Source organism: Ochotona curzoniae, unplaced genomic scaffold (genome assembly GCF_017591425.1).
Source record: "Ochotona curzoniae isolate NIBS_2020 unplaced genomic scaffold, NIBS_Ocur_1.0 contig_291, whole genome shotgun sequence".
Taxonomy (NCBI): domain Eukaryota; kingdom Metazoa; phylum Chordata; class Mammalia; order Lagomorpha; family Ochotonidae; genus Ochotona; species Ochotona curzoniae.
In genome coordinates this window covers 5,252,446-5,268,792 of record NW_024465649.1, presented here as the reverse complement: position 1 = coordinate 5,268,792, position 16,347 = coordinate 5,252,446, and the positions used below count along the sequence as shown (strand labels likewise).

Sequence of the window (16,347 nt, the reverse complement as noted above, 5' to 3'; positions counted from 1 at the left end):
CCGCCTTGAGGAGGGTTAAGCCTGCCCCTTGCCCTGAGACCGGAACCCACCCTACCTGCCCTGCCGCCAGGTTTTGGCTGGCGGGGGGCAGGGCTGAGCTAGGAATGTACCCCAGCTGCCAGCCATCTCTCATGGGTACTCACCCATGAGCGGCTTTAGGTGCTCCCTGGCCCAAAGTTTTTTTTATATATACATTTTATAGGTAATGTGACCCAGGATTACAGATTTCTAAAACAGCCAAATTACTTTGGGAAAATTACCTGTGTGAGTTTCAGGATGCCCAACAAGTCCAAATATATTATTTCCAGTTGGTCTGAAATTTAAATGTGATATTATACATAAATATTCTGCATAGGGGCTGGCCACTGCTGGTGCTCTTCTTTGAATCCAGCCCCCTGCTAATGGCCTGAGAAAAGCAGAGGAAGATGATCCAACTGCTTGGGCTCTTGCTACCCCTGGCTCAGCCCCAGCCATTGTGGCCTCTGGGGAGTGAACCAACAGATGCAAGACCTCTCTATATGCAACTTTAATGTTTAAATATATATATATGTATCTTTATATATATTTATATATATAAATACTTAATTAAAAAGTCCTTTATACTATCCTGCATAGAATCAGCATTCAGTAAATGATAGCCATTATTAATAGTAATAATTTGAAATATTTCTAAGAGGTGTAGAATGCTTTGCTTTTTTTTTTTTTTTTGCCTATGCTATTCATGGGAAAACTTGTATATCTCTTTAAGGTACAGTACCCTCAGAAAACAAAAGCTTCTTAGTAATACAGTAAGTGGAAATCTAAAGTTAATTGTGCATGAAATATATTGTATTCATTCTAATCACTGAATTTTCTCTGGTGTGTGTTTCCTGTGATGGGGAGACATAAAAACTGCTTACAAGGTGGGAAGTTCAACAAACCTGTCAACAGTGAAATTGTTTTCTGTCCAGATATGACTAAGAAAATATGAAGGAGGAACTCTCACTCCTGAACATCAGAGGCCATTGTTTTGTCTTTTTTTTTTGAAGAAGAAGAGAAAAGCTTCATCTTAGGTTTTCCTTTTTGAGTATATCTGGGTAAATTGGATTTGGCTCTGTGTTGCCTTTCTCTCTCTGTTTTCGCGTGTGGCATTGCTTCTCCAGGGGCCGCTGAGTGCTGGGAGGGAGCAGCTGCCTTTGCGGTAAACACTATAGTTGTTGGCACTGGAAAAAACATCCACAGCAGGCAGGCTGCTTTGCTTTTCTACCGGCAGAGTCTCCTGAGTGTTTAGACAGTGCCATGAAAGGCCTGGCTTTAGATTTACTCTTACATATATTAAAATTTGTGGCCTTTAAAAAAAATTTGGGATATGATTTTCTGTCTTAAAATAATAGTACCATATATTCTGGGATGTCAAAAGTGTAGGACCATAGCTAAAAAGCAGACATATCCGTAAATGTAAAACAGTTCAATTTTCTGTGTGTTCAAGTACTTGCTGATCCAAAAATGTTTCTAACCTCCATCACTGTGAAGCCTGGAGCCCGTGTCAAGGGCATCGCACTTGCAGTTGACACACACCTAGGTGCTACAGTTCAGCACATCCACACTGAGCACCACTGTATGCAAGCTATGCATAAATTAGCTGAGATAAACCAAGAGGAAGGGAACAGTTCCTGCCCTCAAGTTTATTTGTCTGTTCAGTAGATGGTTGCACTTACACTGATGTTGCATGCCCAAGAAGGACTGGCTTTCCCGTGCTGTGCTAGGGTATAGATGTGATTAGAGACAATTCTCTTGTTTATTTGTTTGGGAGATAGTTACAGAGGGCGGGAGAGAGAGAGAGAGAGAGAGGAACAGCTGGGAGAAGGGGAGGAGGGAGAAATTGATTTCAGTCCACAAATTCACTCCCCAGGTGGCTATAATGATTGAGACTTGGCCAGGCAGGAGCCAGGAATTAAGAACTCCTTCTGGGTCTCCCACATGGGTGCAGGGCCTCAGCTACTTGGGCCATCTTCTGCTGCTTTCCCAGGCACAAAATCAGGGAGACGGCACTCAAACAGGTACTCAAATATGGGATGCTTGCATGGCAGACAGTGTCTTACCCCACTGCACCACAATGCTGGCTCGAGAATTTTTTTTTTTTTTACCCCGATGCCATAGGGGTCAAGACAGTAGGATTAGACCAGGATGTAAAGAGGCTTTCTGGAGCTAGAAGTGAGCCCCGTGGGGTGACAGCAGTCATGTGAATGCTGGGCTCGGGACACACATCATGTCCTTTTAAATTTTGCTTTTATAAAGTTCCTCCTTTCTAGTTCATGGTAAATTAGAGAGATTGGAAAATATAGCTAGCAAAAAAATATAAGCATGCTAAGCAAAATAGTATTTTTATAACCTGGTTTTGCCACTTAATACATTTTCCACATTTCCTCTCATTAAATATGCCTTTTCACATTATTCTTAATGACTATGTGACTTCCTTAACCGTTTCCTTTGTAACTAAATTAGGTAAGAAAATACAGACATGAGAAGAATCAACCATGAAACAATGGGAGCAGTAATGGGAGATATGCAGTCTAGGCAGTGAGTACATTTTTGTAATGCATGCCTGATTCTAACGGCAGAAAACAGAAAGGATGGGCTGTTCTGAGCGACAGAGAAGTGGCATGTGGCAGTCAGTGGACATGACACAGTGACCTTGATGAAGAGCAGGCACTGACAGGATGAGAGCAGGATTGAGGGGTAGCTTGGGCTGTCCTTGTGACAGCCTGGGACTGTCCCAGCTTTACCCCTAGAGGTCCAGCATTGAAGGAGCTTCCTTCCAGTTATAAGTGTTTTTATTCCATCCCTTAAGTGTTCACTTCCTTATGCTGTCCTGTTATAACTGTTGTGTCTTTAGAGGTGCATGGCTGTAGCTTCAGGTGTTATTTTCAAAGCCCCCAAATTAGGTGTTGATGAGAAACTGCTCCCAACCATGTGTTCTGTCTTTTACGCTTGGGTGACTTCCAGTGTTAACCCTGACGTGGAAGAAACGATGAAGGCCGTAGATCATTAGTGCTGGTAGAGTGTAGGTCATAAGTTATTAAATAACAGGAAAAGAAAAAAAAAAGCCAAAACTGTATGGGCTATAATGAGTTAGATGACACCAATCAAGAAGTTGATCTAAAATAAAAAAACTTGTGGGAGTCTATGTTTTTAGATCATATTTCAGTGAATCCAACCAAGTTAAAAATTTCACTGCATATGAACAGATGGCTCAGGGATTGTGTACACTAATATGTTTCTGTGCAGTTGGTCTAAAATTCAAGTTAAAACGGAGATGTAAATATTTATGTCCTCTGCAGTAAAGAAAAAAAAAGTTCCTGCTACGTAATAACCTTGACACGTTCACAGCATCGTGTTTAATGGGCCATCCAGAGCTCTGATGAATACCACAGTGTGCTCTGTTTTTTGCATTTTAGGAATCTGGAAAAGCTGTAGGAATAAAATGTCTGTTGTAAAGTTTCTGCATTGAGATCAACTACTGCTCCCTTGAAGTGTAGCAAAAGGTCAAAGACTGTACTTTTTTATTAACTGAAGTCAAAATTGAATGTAAAGGATTTTTAAAAAAGATTTATTCATTTATTATTGGAAAGTCAGACTTACAGAAAGAAGGAAAGACAAAGAGAAAGATTTTCCATCTGCTGGTTCACTCCCCAAATGGCCAAATGACTGGAGCTGCGCTAATCCGAAGCCAGGAGCCTGGAACTTCTTCTAGGTCTCGCACGTGGGTGCAGGGTCCCAAGGTTTTGGACCATCCTTGACTGCCTTCCCAGGCCACAGGCAGGGAACTGGAAGGGAAATGGAGGAGCCAGGATACAAACTGGCACCCATGTGGAATCCCAGCACAGGCATGACAAGGATTTTAACCACTAGGCTACTGCACTGGGACCCATGCATAAAGGATTTTTTAATAACTTTTCAGAATTAGCGTTTGCATCTTTACTACAAGGAAAGACTTTTAGCCTGAGTCCCACATAAATCCTCCCCACCCAAAGAAACTAATAATAATAAACTTTATCATTTAAATTGCAAGTACATATATCTAAATATGTATACACATATTTTCATGTCAAACATGTTGTGGTTTCATAAATGTATTTTATTTTTCTCCAACAGATAAACAATCAGATCCTTTATGGAAGAAGTCACCAAAATGCCTCCGCCATTATCAAGACAGCTACATCCAAAGTCAAGCTGGTTTTCATCAGGTGAGATAGGTCTGGCTTTCGACATCTAGAAATTCTTCTGGATATGTTATTGTTTTTGCAGGCTTATCTTATTTTTGTTGTGGCTACAAGACCACCATCTATTCTAGTAATACATTTCCTGTGTGTCACTTTGAGCACGTGTTGTTTTGATTGTGAGGATGGCAAGGGATCCCTTGCCATTTGCTTTGTATGTCTCACCCGGCAGAGCTGGAGGTGAGGCTAGGGCTTCCACTACAGTTGTAAGACCTTCTTGTCTGAAGGCAGATATTTGGTGCCATTATGAAGACACCAGGTAGGATGCTTACATCTTGTATCAGTGACCGGGTTTGAGTCCTCACTCTGCTACTGCTTCCTGCTAATGCACAGCCCAGCAGGTGATCCCTGCCACCCAGATGAGAGATCCAGTTAACATTTCCAGCCTCTGACTTCGCTCTTGTCCCAGTCAGTAGATGGGAGATCTCCCTGTCTCTGGGCACCACCCTCCATGTATATGTCTTTCAAATGGCTAAAATAATAAATAAAATTCATAAGAACTGTTCCCTTGCTGCATCTGGTTAGCCTGTATATAATATAATGGCACCCTCTAACTTTTCCTGTCACCATTGTTTGGTATACTTGTTCACAACTCAAAGAAAAATGGAGGGAAAAAATCGAGGAAACATTGAGGGCTGTCCCATTTAAAGGGCAGATCTCCACCCTTTGTCCTGAAGCAGGCAGTGCAGGGAAGGTTACTGGCCCACTCCTGACATGTTTACCCTAAGGAGTCAAAGGACCACCTCAAATAATCCCTGTTTCAAGTTAAGAGTCAGGGCAGGAGCGCACTTGCAGGCCCGATGCTGCTTAAAGTAAGGTCAAAATGCTTCATACAATGTGAGAAAACAGAACATAAGGGCCCTGCACAATAGCATAGCCACTAAAATTCTCACCTTGAACATGCCAGAATCCTCTGTGGGCCACTGGTTCTAATCCAGGCTGCTCCACTTCTCATCCAGCTCCCTGCTTGTGGCCTGGGAAGGCAGTTGAAGACGTCCCAAAGCCTTGGGGCCCTGCACCCGTGTGGGAGACCCGGAAGAAGCTCCAGGCTCCTGAGTTTGGTTTAGCGCAGCTCTGGTTGCTGAGGCTGCTTGGGGAGTGAATCATGTCTCTCCTGTTCTCTGTGTATCAGACTTTCCAATAAAAATAAAATAGATGTTTTAAGAAAAAGGTACGTTTTCTCATATCACATGGTTTAGCTGTTGTAGCCCTTTGGGAAATGAACCAGCAGAGACAGGATCTCACTTCACTCACTCAGCCATTTAAGTAAATAAATAAATCTTTTATTGAGCAATGAACTAATGGAGCAGGTAGTAAGGAGTGGCCAGTGATATTGAAAAGGAATATAGTCTGCTGGAAGATGGGCTCCTAGGGTCAGTAACCTTTCTCCTTCTGTCAGTGTTTATGTTGTTTTTTTCATGATGGAAAATTTTAAAATATGAAGGAAAAAAATGTTAGGGTAAATCAGGGCAGAGATGTGTGCTGTGCTCCCCTAAAATTCTGTTGTTTAGGAATCCTGAAGCCCCCCAGAACCTTGCCTGATGGCTGACTGAGCCCTCACAGTGTCAGCTGATAGAAATTGGAAATCCTTACTGTGTGAGTCGCCTTTGTGGCCACATCAGTCGTGGAATGAAGGTCTGTCATCTAACTAAAACGACAGGTGGAACTGCATTGCTTGCAGGTGAAGTCACTTTTTCTGCTAATCTGTTCTGAGTCTTTTCCCTCCGGCTCTCAGCATCTTTAACATGGGGATGATGGACTACTTACCTCATTTATTGTCATATTCCAGAAACTTAAAGAACTCAGCACCAAGTCTGGTGTAGAGTAAGGGCTGAAAAAATGTTAACTGCGGTTTCATGATGGTCAGGGTTGTTTTTCTTCTCCCTTTTTCTCATTAGTCACCATCAGTAAGACCTATCCATTCCATGAGACCGTTAGGAGTCGGGAGAAGTTTTCCTCCCAGGCTGAGCTTTGTGTGATGGAAGCACGCGCTGCCTCACGAGTTCAGCCTCACCTGGTGTGGCTACCTTGCTCAGGAGGAAATGTTAACTTGATGCCCCTGTCCACCACCCAGGGTACTTTATGGCTTTGCACTTTTTTTTACTTTTATTTACAAGGAGAAACCTTCACTGTTGCGTGTTCTTGTTCATTCTAACCCTTTGATTTCTTTGTTGTTCCCATTGTTGAGGTTTACAAATTATAATTAATAGTGAAAACACAAGCTTAAAAAAAAGTGAGCTGTGTCTAGAGAATCTGGGCAGGTGGCATGTTGAAGTTCACACATTCATATAAAGTATGTGCAGATGTTCATGACACTTAACAGTACCTGCACCTAGATGTAAATTGAGTCCATGGTGGTACTGCTGGTCTTGATGTTGCTGGCTGACGAGAATCCTCATAATAGTAGTAAGACCCCGTCCATTGAGTGTCTGGCTCCAGTTTCAGTTGTTGAGAACAAAATAAAAACAGGGAGGGATTTTTTTTTCATTATGTCTGTGTATGCAACGTGGAGGATGCTGTTCAGTACTTATTTATTGGAAGTGAATTTCATTGCTTGGGAAGGCGCAGTGTACATTTTTAAACCCTGTGACCTAGTTACGGGCTGTCTCAGTCTGTTGAGTCTGCTGTAGCAAAGTGGCCTCTAAACAATAGAAGCTTGTCTCTCATAGTCCCGCAAGCTGAAAAATCCTGGGTCAAGTTCTGGAAGACGCGATGTCTGGGGAGGTCCCACTTTCTATTTCATGAAAAGTGTCTTATTGGATCTTCATGTGGTGGAAGCAATTGGGTCTGTTTCATAAGGACATTGCATTGATGAGAGCCCCTCTCACCATGGTCTTTCTGCTCAAAGATGCTCTCTATCAATAATTTCACAATAGGTAATTAGACTTCAATAAATGGATTTTGCACACACACACACTCAGACCATAGAAAGAAACTTTCATTATCATTAAATCACAGTGTCCAACATACAGTGCACAAAGATTTATTGAAGAAGTTTCTTTTCAGCTCTTACCAAGCATCTCATATTTTTTATTCTCCATAGGTATTTGGCTAATGCTGCAATTGCTGCAAGGGAAGGAACTGTTTATCTGACCCAAAACTTCCCCCGACAGAGAGCAATTCTTTCCTTAATCCTGGCAGAACTCTGAGGCTTGGTTAATAAGAGAGCCTGGATTCCCCTTTGCGGGCTTGGGATGCAGACCTAACAGAGTGCAGCTGTGGGAGCTCAGTCAGGTCCTGGTCCTCAGCTGCGATTGCTGCAGCCATTTTGCACTTGACAGTTTTTACCTGACCATGTGGGCTCAACAGGGTTTGTGGCTAAGGTGTTGATCCAGTGATGGTGGAGAAACGCCAGGTGGAAGGAGGAAGAAAGCAAGGATACCATGAGGAGGGCGACACGTGTAGCATACCAGTGAAAACACCCCTGAGGCTTCCCTTGTCTGAGCGTCTGGGCTTGCAGAACACCTCCTCTGCCACTCCAGCTTGCTGTCCATGTGCACCTTGAGACGGCAGCAGGTACTGGCTTCCATATTTGTGTCCCAGTCTTCCCATATGCGAGACTCAAACGGAAGTTCTGTACCCTCTTACTTTAGCCTTGCCTAGTCCCGGTTGTTGTGAGTTGGGGGAGTGATCCAGTGGATGGAAGGTCTCAGTCTCTACCTTTCAAATAAAATGGAAAGAAATAGAAAGGTATAAGTAAGAAGGAAAAAGAAAAATCACTTCTTCCTGCATATTTTGTCTAAGTCCCTGGTTTTGAGTATATTAATTGCAGGACATGCACAGGTTAAAAATGCTTCTGATAAGTTCATAATGATAGGATCTGAAGTTGTGGTGTAGTGGGTATAGCTACTGCCTATGTTGCCAACATCCCATATGAATGTCACTTTAAATCCCAGATGCTCCATTTCCAATCCAGTTCCCTACTAATGTGTCTGGGGAAAGCAACTGAAGATGGCCCAAGTGTTTTGACCCCTACCACCTGTGTGTGAGTTTGCTGTGGCTCTAACTTCTTGGCCATTGTGGGTGGAAGATCTCCTGCCTCCATCCCACTGCCCCTTCTCCCCACTCCATTCCCTCTCCCTCCCTTTCCCCCTCTTCCTGCCTCACCCTCCAGCTCCTCTGTCGTTTCCTCTCTTTCTCCTTCTCCCCTTCTTTCTGTAACTCTGACTTTCAAAAGAAATAACTCCTAAAAGAAAATTATGATTGAGCCCTGAAGGAGATAGCTGTGGACATGATATCAAGGTACTTCTGTAAAGTATTTAGGACATGAGATTGGGAGAGAGGGAAAATTGTTGTTTTTCTTTTTAAAGATTTATTTATTTTTATTGCAAAGTCAGATATATGCAGAGAGGAGGAGAAACAGAGAGAAATATCTTCCTTCTGATGATTCACTCCCCAAGTTACCATGGTGGCTGGTGCTATACTGACCCAAAGCCAGGAGCCCAGCTCCTCATCTGGGTCTCCCTTGTGGGTGCAGGGTCCCAAAGCCTTGGGCCGTCCTTAACTGCTTTCCCAGGCCACAGGCAGGGAGCTGGAAGGGAAGTGGAGCTGCCAGGATTAGAACCAGCAGCCATATGGGATCCCAGCCATAAAGTTCAAGGCAAGGACATTAGCTGCTAGGCCACGGCACCAGGCCCAAGAGGGAGGGAAAATTGTGGTATGGAAGATGAAGCTAACACTCGGAAGGTACCTGTATGTCACCCCATCCCATATGGGAGCCCATTTGTGTCCTGACTACCCTACTTCTTTTTTTTTTTTTTTTAAGATTTATTTGTATTATTTTTTCATTGGAAAGGCGGATATACAGAGAGGAGAGACAGAGAGGAAGATCTTCCGTCCGATGGTTCACTCCCCAAGTGAGCGCAAGGGGCTGATACTATGCCGATCCAAAGCCAGGAGCCTCTTCCGGGTCTCCCACACGGGTACAGGGTCCCAAAGCTTTGGGCCGTCCTCGACTGCTTTCCCAGGCCACAGGCAGGGAGCTGGAAGGGAAGCGGGGCTGCCGGGATTAGAACCAGCGCACATATGGGATCCCGGGCGTGCAAGGCGAGGACCTTAACCACTTGCGCCACCGCGCCGGGCCCGACTACCCTACTTCTAATCTACCTCCCTGTTGATGGCCAGGGGAAAGCAGCAGAAGATGGCCCAAGTGTTTGAGCTCTTGACACCTGTGTGGGAGGCCCAAACAAGGTTCCTGGATCGTGGCTTCAGGCTCGCCCATCCCAGGTCACTGTGGCAGTCTGGAGAGTGAACCAGCAGATAGAAGATTTATCTCTGCTCTGACTCTCTCTCCCGGACTATGGGTCTGATTTTCAAATTAAAATAATTTATTGCAAAGTTAGATATACAGAGAGGAGGAGAGACAAAGAGGAAGATCTTCCATCCTGTAATTCATTCCCCAAGTGGCCACAATGGCCGGAGCTGAACTGATTCGAAGCAGGGAGCTGGATGGGAAGTGGGGCCACTGGAATTAGAACCGGTGCCATATGGGATCCTGAAATGTGCAAGGCGAGGACTTTAGCTGCTAAGCTAATACACTGGGCCCAAATTAAAAATAAATCTTAAAAAAATTTTTAAAAGAAAAAAGAAAAAAAATAGATACAGGGCCTAGTGGCTAAATCCTTGCCTTGCATTTGCCAGGATCCCATATAGGTGCTAGTTTGTATCCCAGCTGCTCTGCTTCCCATCCAGCTCCCTGCTTGTGGCATGGGACAGCAGTTAAGGACGGCCCAAAGCCTTGGGACCTTGAACCTGTGTGGGAGACTCAGAGGAAGCTGCTGAATCTTGGCTTCAGATGTGCTTAGCTCTGGCTGTTGTGGTCACTTAAGGAGTGAACCAGTGGAGAGAAGATTTTTCTGTATCTTTTTCTCTCTGCCTTTCTAATAAAAATAAATAAATAAATCTTAAAAACAAAAAAAAAAAGACACAGCCTGCCAAAAACATCAGCTACCTGCCTGTCAGCTGCTGTTGCTTCTTATCTGAAGAATGACCTGATATTCTAATAAGAACAGTTTTATTAAGAAATATATTTTTTAAATAATTATTAAAGTGTATTAATCCACGTATCAGTGAAGCAGAATGGGATTCATTAAGGTCAGTAATGTCACACAATGTCAGAATCTGAGGCACTTAAGAAAAGCACAGAAAGAAGGTATTTCTTCTGTATCCGGTCTGTACATGAGCGATGTAGTGTGGCGGAATGGAAGATTAGTGTGCTGTGTGCCCTGGGTGCCAGAGCAGCTGTCGGGGCTCGCTGGACTCTCCTCTCCGGTTCTCCAGTTCAGCTCTCCATTGCAGCTTTCAGCCTCTGTGCTGTGTGTCGTCCCTGTTAGACCGTTGTTAGAAGAACCCCAGTGTGGCCTGTTTGGGAATCAAAGCAAGGCAATTAAAAATGATGGGTTATCAAAAGCTGAGGTGTTAACACTTGCATCATCTCTACAACCCAGATGTGATTACTCCCTCGTTTTAAAATCTGTACAAGCTCTCTTCAGTTTTACTTTCGAAACCAGTTTCTAAGAGTTTGTATTTCTTTCTAGTTAGTGCCTCTATTTTGAAAAAAAAAAAAAAAACCACTTTCATATTTGCGATGACTCATTCTCTATTCAGTTCTATCATAGATATTTTTAGCATTTATATATTGGCAAATCTTCAAACTTATCAACACCGGGGATAAAAATTTAAACTAGCCACAGGTTTTGGAGTATGCTTAGCAGTAGTGGCTGCCTGCTGTTAAAGTATGCTGCAGGCAACATTTTAATTAACTGAGGCCTTTCAGCCGTGGTGGTATGTATTTGTGTGATCATGTCCTGATTATATTCTTTTAACAGTTGTAGTTATCCACGTACTGATAGTTGAATAATTCACAAGGGGTCTCTGGGTCATTAATGTAAATTAGCTAGTCATAGCTACACATTCCATCCTTACATAAACCTTTATTCCCTTTTTCTGTTCACATCAGTAGACTTCTAGGCAATCCTGTAAATTGTAGACTAAATATATGGAATGTGATATACTAAATTATTGAACTTGGGGTCATCAAGGCATTTATTACAATCTGAGTCCTTGATATATAGCACATGATTCGTTTCTATGGGTTTTCTTATCCTGCATTATCCCTTCCCCAGGAGCATATGATTTTAAGTACAGGAGGAGAGCTATATTAATACCAGGAAGAATGAATTGCTGTATTTGGCAGTGCAGGGATCCAAGGAGATTAATGGTCTCGCCTGCAGCTCTGTTGTACCTCCCCCTACTATCGAAAATTAAATGTCATGTATAACAACTCACTCTCCATTACTTAATTACATGTGGAAAATGTGTACTGTGTAAAAACTCCTGGGGCTAAAGGAGGCCAGATGAAATTGAAGCCTTTGGAAAGATTTAGTGCTAGCTGCTGTTGAGCCCCACTGAGTTCATGTGGACTCACCATAGGATCTACCCTATTGTATTGATTGAACATATGTTTTGTTTTTGTAATTAAAAATTTAGTGTGGCCTGTGATCCTCTGGCTGCATCTTGAAAGGTGATGCTGAATTGAGATTGATGTTTGTCAGAGCCGTTCCTAGGAGGTGTCAATCTAAAGAAGCAATCTGAAAGCCTGTTTCAAAAGTCCTTATTGTACCCTTGACTTAGTATATATACTTTTTTAAAAGATTTATTTATTTTTATTGGAAAGTCAGAAATACAGAGAAGAGACAGAGAGAAAGATCTTCTGTCTGATGGTTCACTCCCTAAGTGGCCTCAACGGCCGAAGATGAGCCAACCCGAAGCCAGGAGCCAGGAGCTTGTTCCAAGACTCCCATACAGGTGCAGGATTCCAAGATTTGGGGCCATCTTTGGCAGCTTTCCCAGACCACAAGCAGGGAGATAGATGGGAAGCAGGGCTGCTCAGATTAGAACCAGTACTCACATGGAATCCTAGTGCGTGCAAGGTGAGGACTTTAACCACTAGGCTATGCGCCAGGCCCAGTACATATACTTTTAATGAGTAGGAAGAGAAAATAAAAAGATTATGTGTATTAGAGTGTTCCTTTCATTCAGAAGCCTTCAGCAGGTGTTTACTGAGTGCCTCCTTGCGCTGATGCTGTGGAGTCAGTCAGTGCAGCTCTATAGAAGGCAGAGAATAAACATAAGCTCTACCCTAAAGAAGGCAGAGAATAATCTGAACAGATAACTGTCGTGTCCATGGGTATAAGTAACATGATGCTGTGGGGTAGGCATGACATACCTAGCCTAAGAGAAGGAATTATAGGGCCCGATCCAATGACTAAATGGTTAAATCCTTACCTTGCAAGCACCAAGATCTGACGTGGGCACCCTTTTGTGTCCTAGCTACTCCACTTCTCATTGAGTTCCCTGCTTGTAGCCTGGGAAAGCAGTGGAGGATGTCCCAAACTCGTGGGACTGTGCATCCATGTGGGAGACCTGGAAGAAGCTCCTGGCTCCTGCTTCCAAACAGCTCTGGTCTGGCTGCTAAAGCAATTTGTGGAGTGAACCAATGATTGGAAGATATTTCTCTCTCTCCTCTGGGGAAATCTGCCTTTCCAATAGAAAAAGTCTGGAGGATAAGTTAGCAAAGTCGTGGTATAGGATGACTCCAGAAGCCCTTAGCGTTGGACAATACACTCAGTAGACTTGAGCATTTTAGATAGAAGCAGTCTGTTTTTCAGAAAGTACATTGAACAGTTATCAGTGCACATGTTGATTGTTTTCTGTGCTGTGAGGATGCATCTTCCCAGCTCTCCCGAGTCTGTCGTTAGCATTGTGCTCTGCGTTGGGTGCTGTAGGAGACGGGAAGTGGTGAGACTCCAGTGTGAACTGTCGGGGGATCCCTAAAAATCAGGGTATTATACTTAACCATTGTATTAAACAGATATAAAACAAAATTTGACAAAAAGAAATTTTCTACAGACTGATACAGTCAGAGTGACATAGCAAAAAGGAATGACACAAAAGTCTTCTGTCCTCCTTTTCATGCCCCAAATTGCTGTACCTGCCAGGCCTGGGCCAAACTGAAGCCTGACACCTGGAACCCTTGGTCTCTCCCGGGGGGGTGACAGGGCCCCAAGCAGATGAGTAGTCTTCTGCTGCCTTCTCAGGCACATTGGCATGGAGCTGCATCAGAAGCCACGTAAGTGGGACTTGAACCAGGATTCCAGTGTGTGATGCCTGTGACACAAGTGGCAGCCTAACCTCATGCACCACAATTGTGGTCCTGTGCAAATGATTTTAGCCCAACTGATGGGGCCAATTATTTGGGGGAGCTGTCATGAATTAGGAGAATTCAGTAAATGTGTGGCTGCCAAATGTGCCTGTTTCCACGACTGGTAAAGTGTCTTTGCAAATCAGTGTATCTTCTGCACAGAATTCAGTGTGTTCTACTCTGTTCCTTGGCACAGAACCAGTGTTAGGACTTGATTTGTTTCACCTCCTTAGGCAATAAGAGGCCCCTTAATGGGCTAGTCATTGGGGATGTTGTGGGCAGTTTTTTTTTTTTTTTTCTGTTGCTAGGCAATACTTGTATGAACAATCTTCAGAAAGCCCATGGAAAAAAATGCATGTTTGGAAACAATTACATGCATTTCAATCTTTTTTTTTTTCATCCAGATAGCCTTATCTTTTCATGTATTTTTGCACAAACTTTCTGCCCTGTAGAATGCCTATTTCCTTTGGGATCCTCCGTCACGGCTCACAAACACAGTGGTGGAACTATTTCAAAACAACAACAACCATAAAGCGAGCTCCCTGTGTCCTTTAGTGGGAGCTGAAGGCAAGGCCAGTGGTGGTCATGGTACCTACACTTGAGCGATGTCGTGGCTTTAGAGCTGGACACAGATGCAATGGCTGATGTTTGCGTGCATGACGTGTGCGTTCCCTCGGAGCCACAGCACCGTCATCAGACCTTCCTGCTGTGACGGCTGTCTGCTTCCTGTTTCCTGCTGTCTCATCCTCATGCAGTTTCTTATTTCCTAACAGTTCCCAACCCTGTCCTTCAACCTGTTAATTTTGTGAAATCCCAATTTCCCTTCAGTAAATTTCCTTTTGCTTAAGTTCTCCTGAATTCATTTCTCTAGCTTGCTGCCAAAGAATCCTATTGAGCAGGAAGAGTGAAGTCGAGCTGTCTGAACACAGCAGAAGCAACCAGAGGGAGATATTTGTTTCCTCTGTGCATTTTCTTACTACCTGTAGGCTTTTAAGCCTCGATTTTGAGGCACTTTTACCTTTCAGACATCTTTAACAGGGCCAAAAATCACTACCAACTCTGTGGAGGATCTCCAGTGTGGTCTATTGCCATTGCCCCTTGCAAACCATTCGCTGGCTCTTGAAATGAGGTTATCGTGATTATTGCCAGAAAAAGCGAGAGCAGAATCTGTAATGGGTTTTCCCTGCTGGGAAGAGTTACCTTTTCCAGCACAGGCCTTCTGGTTAAAGCTGGGGTGTCTGATTAACAGTTGGACCAGGATCAAGTGGGGACATGGCTGAGAAGACTACACTGCCTTTTAGTGTCTCTATACAAGACTTATTAGGCTTGTCATCCATCCATCCAGTTCTAAGCTCCTGCATCAACCCTCCCACCAGCTTGTGCTGCCAGGTATTTTAGGAGCCACCTTTTCCTCTATGCAACTGGCAACAATTGTTTAGAATTTGCCTGGAGCCACCTTCATGAAATGTTAATTCTGGATGCTGGGTTATTCCCAGCAGCCCTCATTAGTGGTTGACACTGTTTGGACTACCAAGTAAATAGAATGCATAATCTTATTGTCATTGAACTTTTATTTCAGATTCAATGTTTCAGTTCCCAACCTGTTCACACATTTAGGAATGTTTCCTGAAACCTTTTTTAGAAAGAAATTTTGTGAAATGGAGATATAGGGATATACACTATTTTATGTATTACCTTGGTTCATTTACATACAGCCTTCCTGGCTGAAGGTTAATTCAATGTCATGTTCCAATGAATGTAACAAGTGTAAGGTTTATTTTTCTTCTGTCTGTCCTCCCATGTCTCATATCACCAGATTTAATATAATCAGAAAATAGTATTTGGGCCTCTTCATTTGTGTTCATGTGTTCCTCATCTATTTGGCATTCAGATATGTCTGCATTCACCTAAACTATGTGTTGAGTAATCATTTTAGAAGAGATTGAAAAAAATTAGAATAAATAAAATCAGCCTCTTCAGCAACTCAAGCTGAAGTTAAACATGTAACTTCTGTATTTGAAATAATGCTATTTTTTGTTTGTTTGTTTTGCCATGAAACAGGATTTCATGAGTTTGGCGAAAGTACATTCGAAGAGGCTAGACCAGATCAGTTCTGGAGACCATGACTTTTAAGTGATATTCCAAATAATTCAAACTTATTTCCATTATACTACTTTTTTTCTTGATCAGTTAATTTTTTTCCATTTTGGTAAAACATAATAACTTAAAATTTACCATTTTAGCCATTTTGAGTGCACCGTTCAGTGGCATTAAATATATGCACATCATTATGCAGTCCTCATCACCATCCACATCCAGAACTTTTGCATCTTTGAAGCTGAGTCCCCCTATCCATGAAAAGTCACCTCCCTGGTCCAGCCTGTCTCCGACCCAGGTGTTATAGTTTGAACCTGATTGGTCTCTGATTCATGCAGAGATTTGTGTCCAAAGTCTTAAGCTAGCCATGCTGACAGGGTGAAAACTAAGTCCAAGTTTGGTGTGTAGCAGGTGGGTCTAGTGAGAAATACTGGGAGTGTGGACTCAACGTGTTCAGAAGAAGGTTGGTTACACAGACTGAGACAAGCCTAGGTGCTGTCTCTGCCTCCTGTCTTACCATGTGATGATTGTTCAGTACAAGCTTGATCATTGTCCTCCTCCCGTGTCACCAGAGGGCTGATCCAATGACGCCTACCCAGTCTGGAACTGTGACCCTGCACAACTGCAAGCCCAAAGCAAACTTTCCATCCTTGGTTGCCTGAGTTAGATTTTTAGGTATAGTTAATGAGATCTGTTTTTAATTAGGTTGCTCATTTTGCTTTTAGTGAGTTGTAGAAGTCTTTTGGGAATGAGCCCTTATCAGATTTACATTCTAGAGGTGAGCCCTTA

At 43.1% G+C, this 16,347-nt stretch overlaps 1 protein-coding gene across 1 annotated transcript in view; it reads left to right on the top strand.

The window, feature by feature from the left end:
• The window catches only part of PATJ (PATJ crumbs cell polarity complex component), a 338,320-nt gene that overhangs the window by 220,355 nt on the left and 101,618 nt on the right, over nt 1–16,347 (top strand). Inside the window, exon 29 of the mRNA XM_040978446.1 lies at nt 4,135–4,226. Coding sequence (XP_040834380.1) covers nt 4,135–4,226 — 92 coding nt within the window. The remainder of the gene's footprint in view (nt 1–4,134; nt 4,227–16,347) is intronic.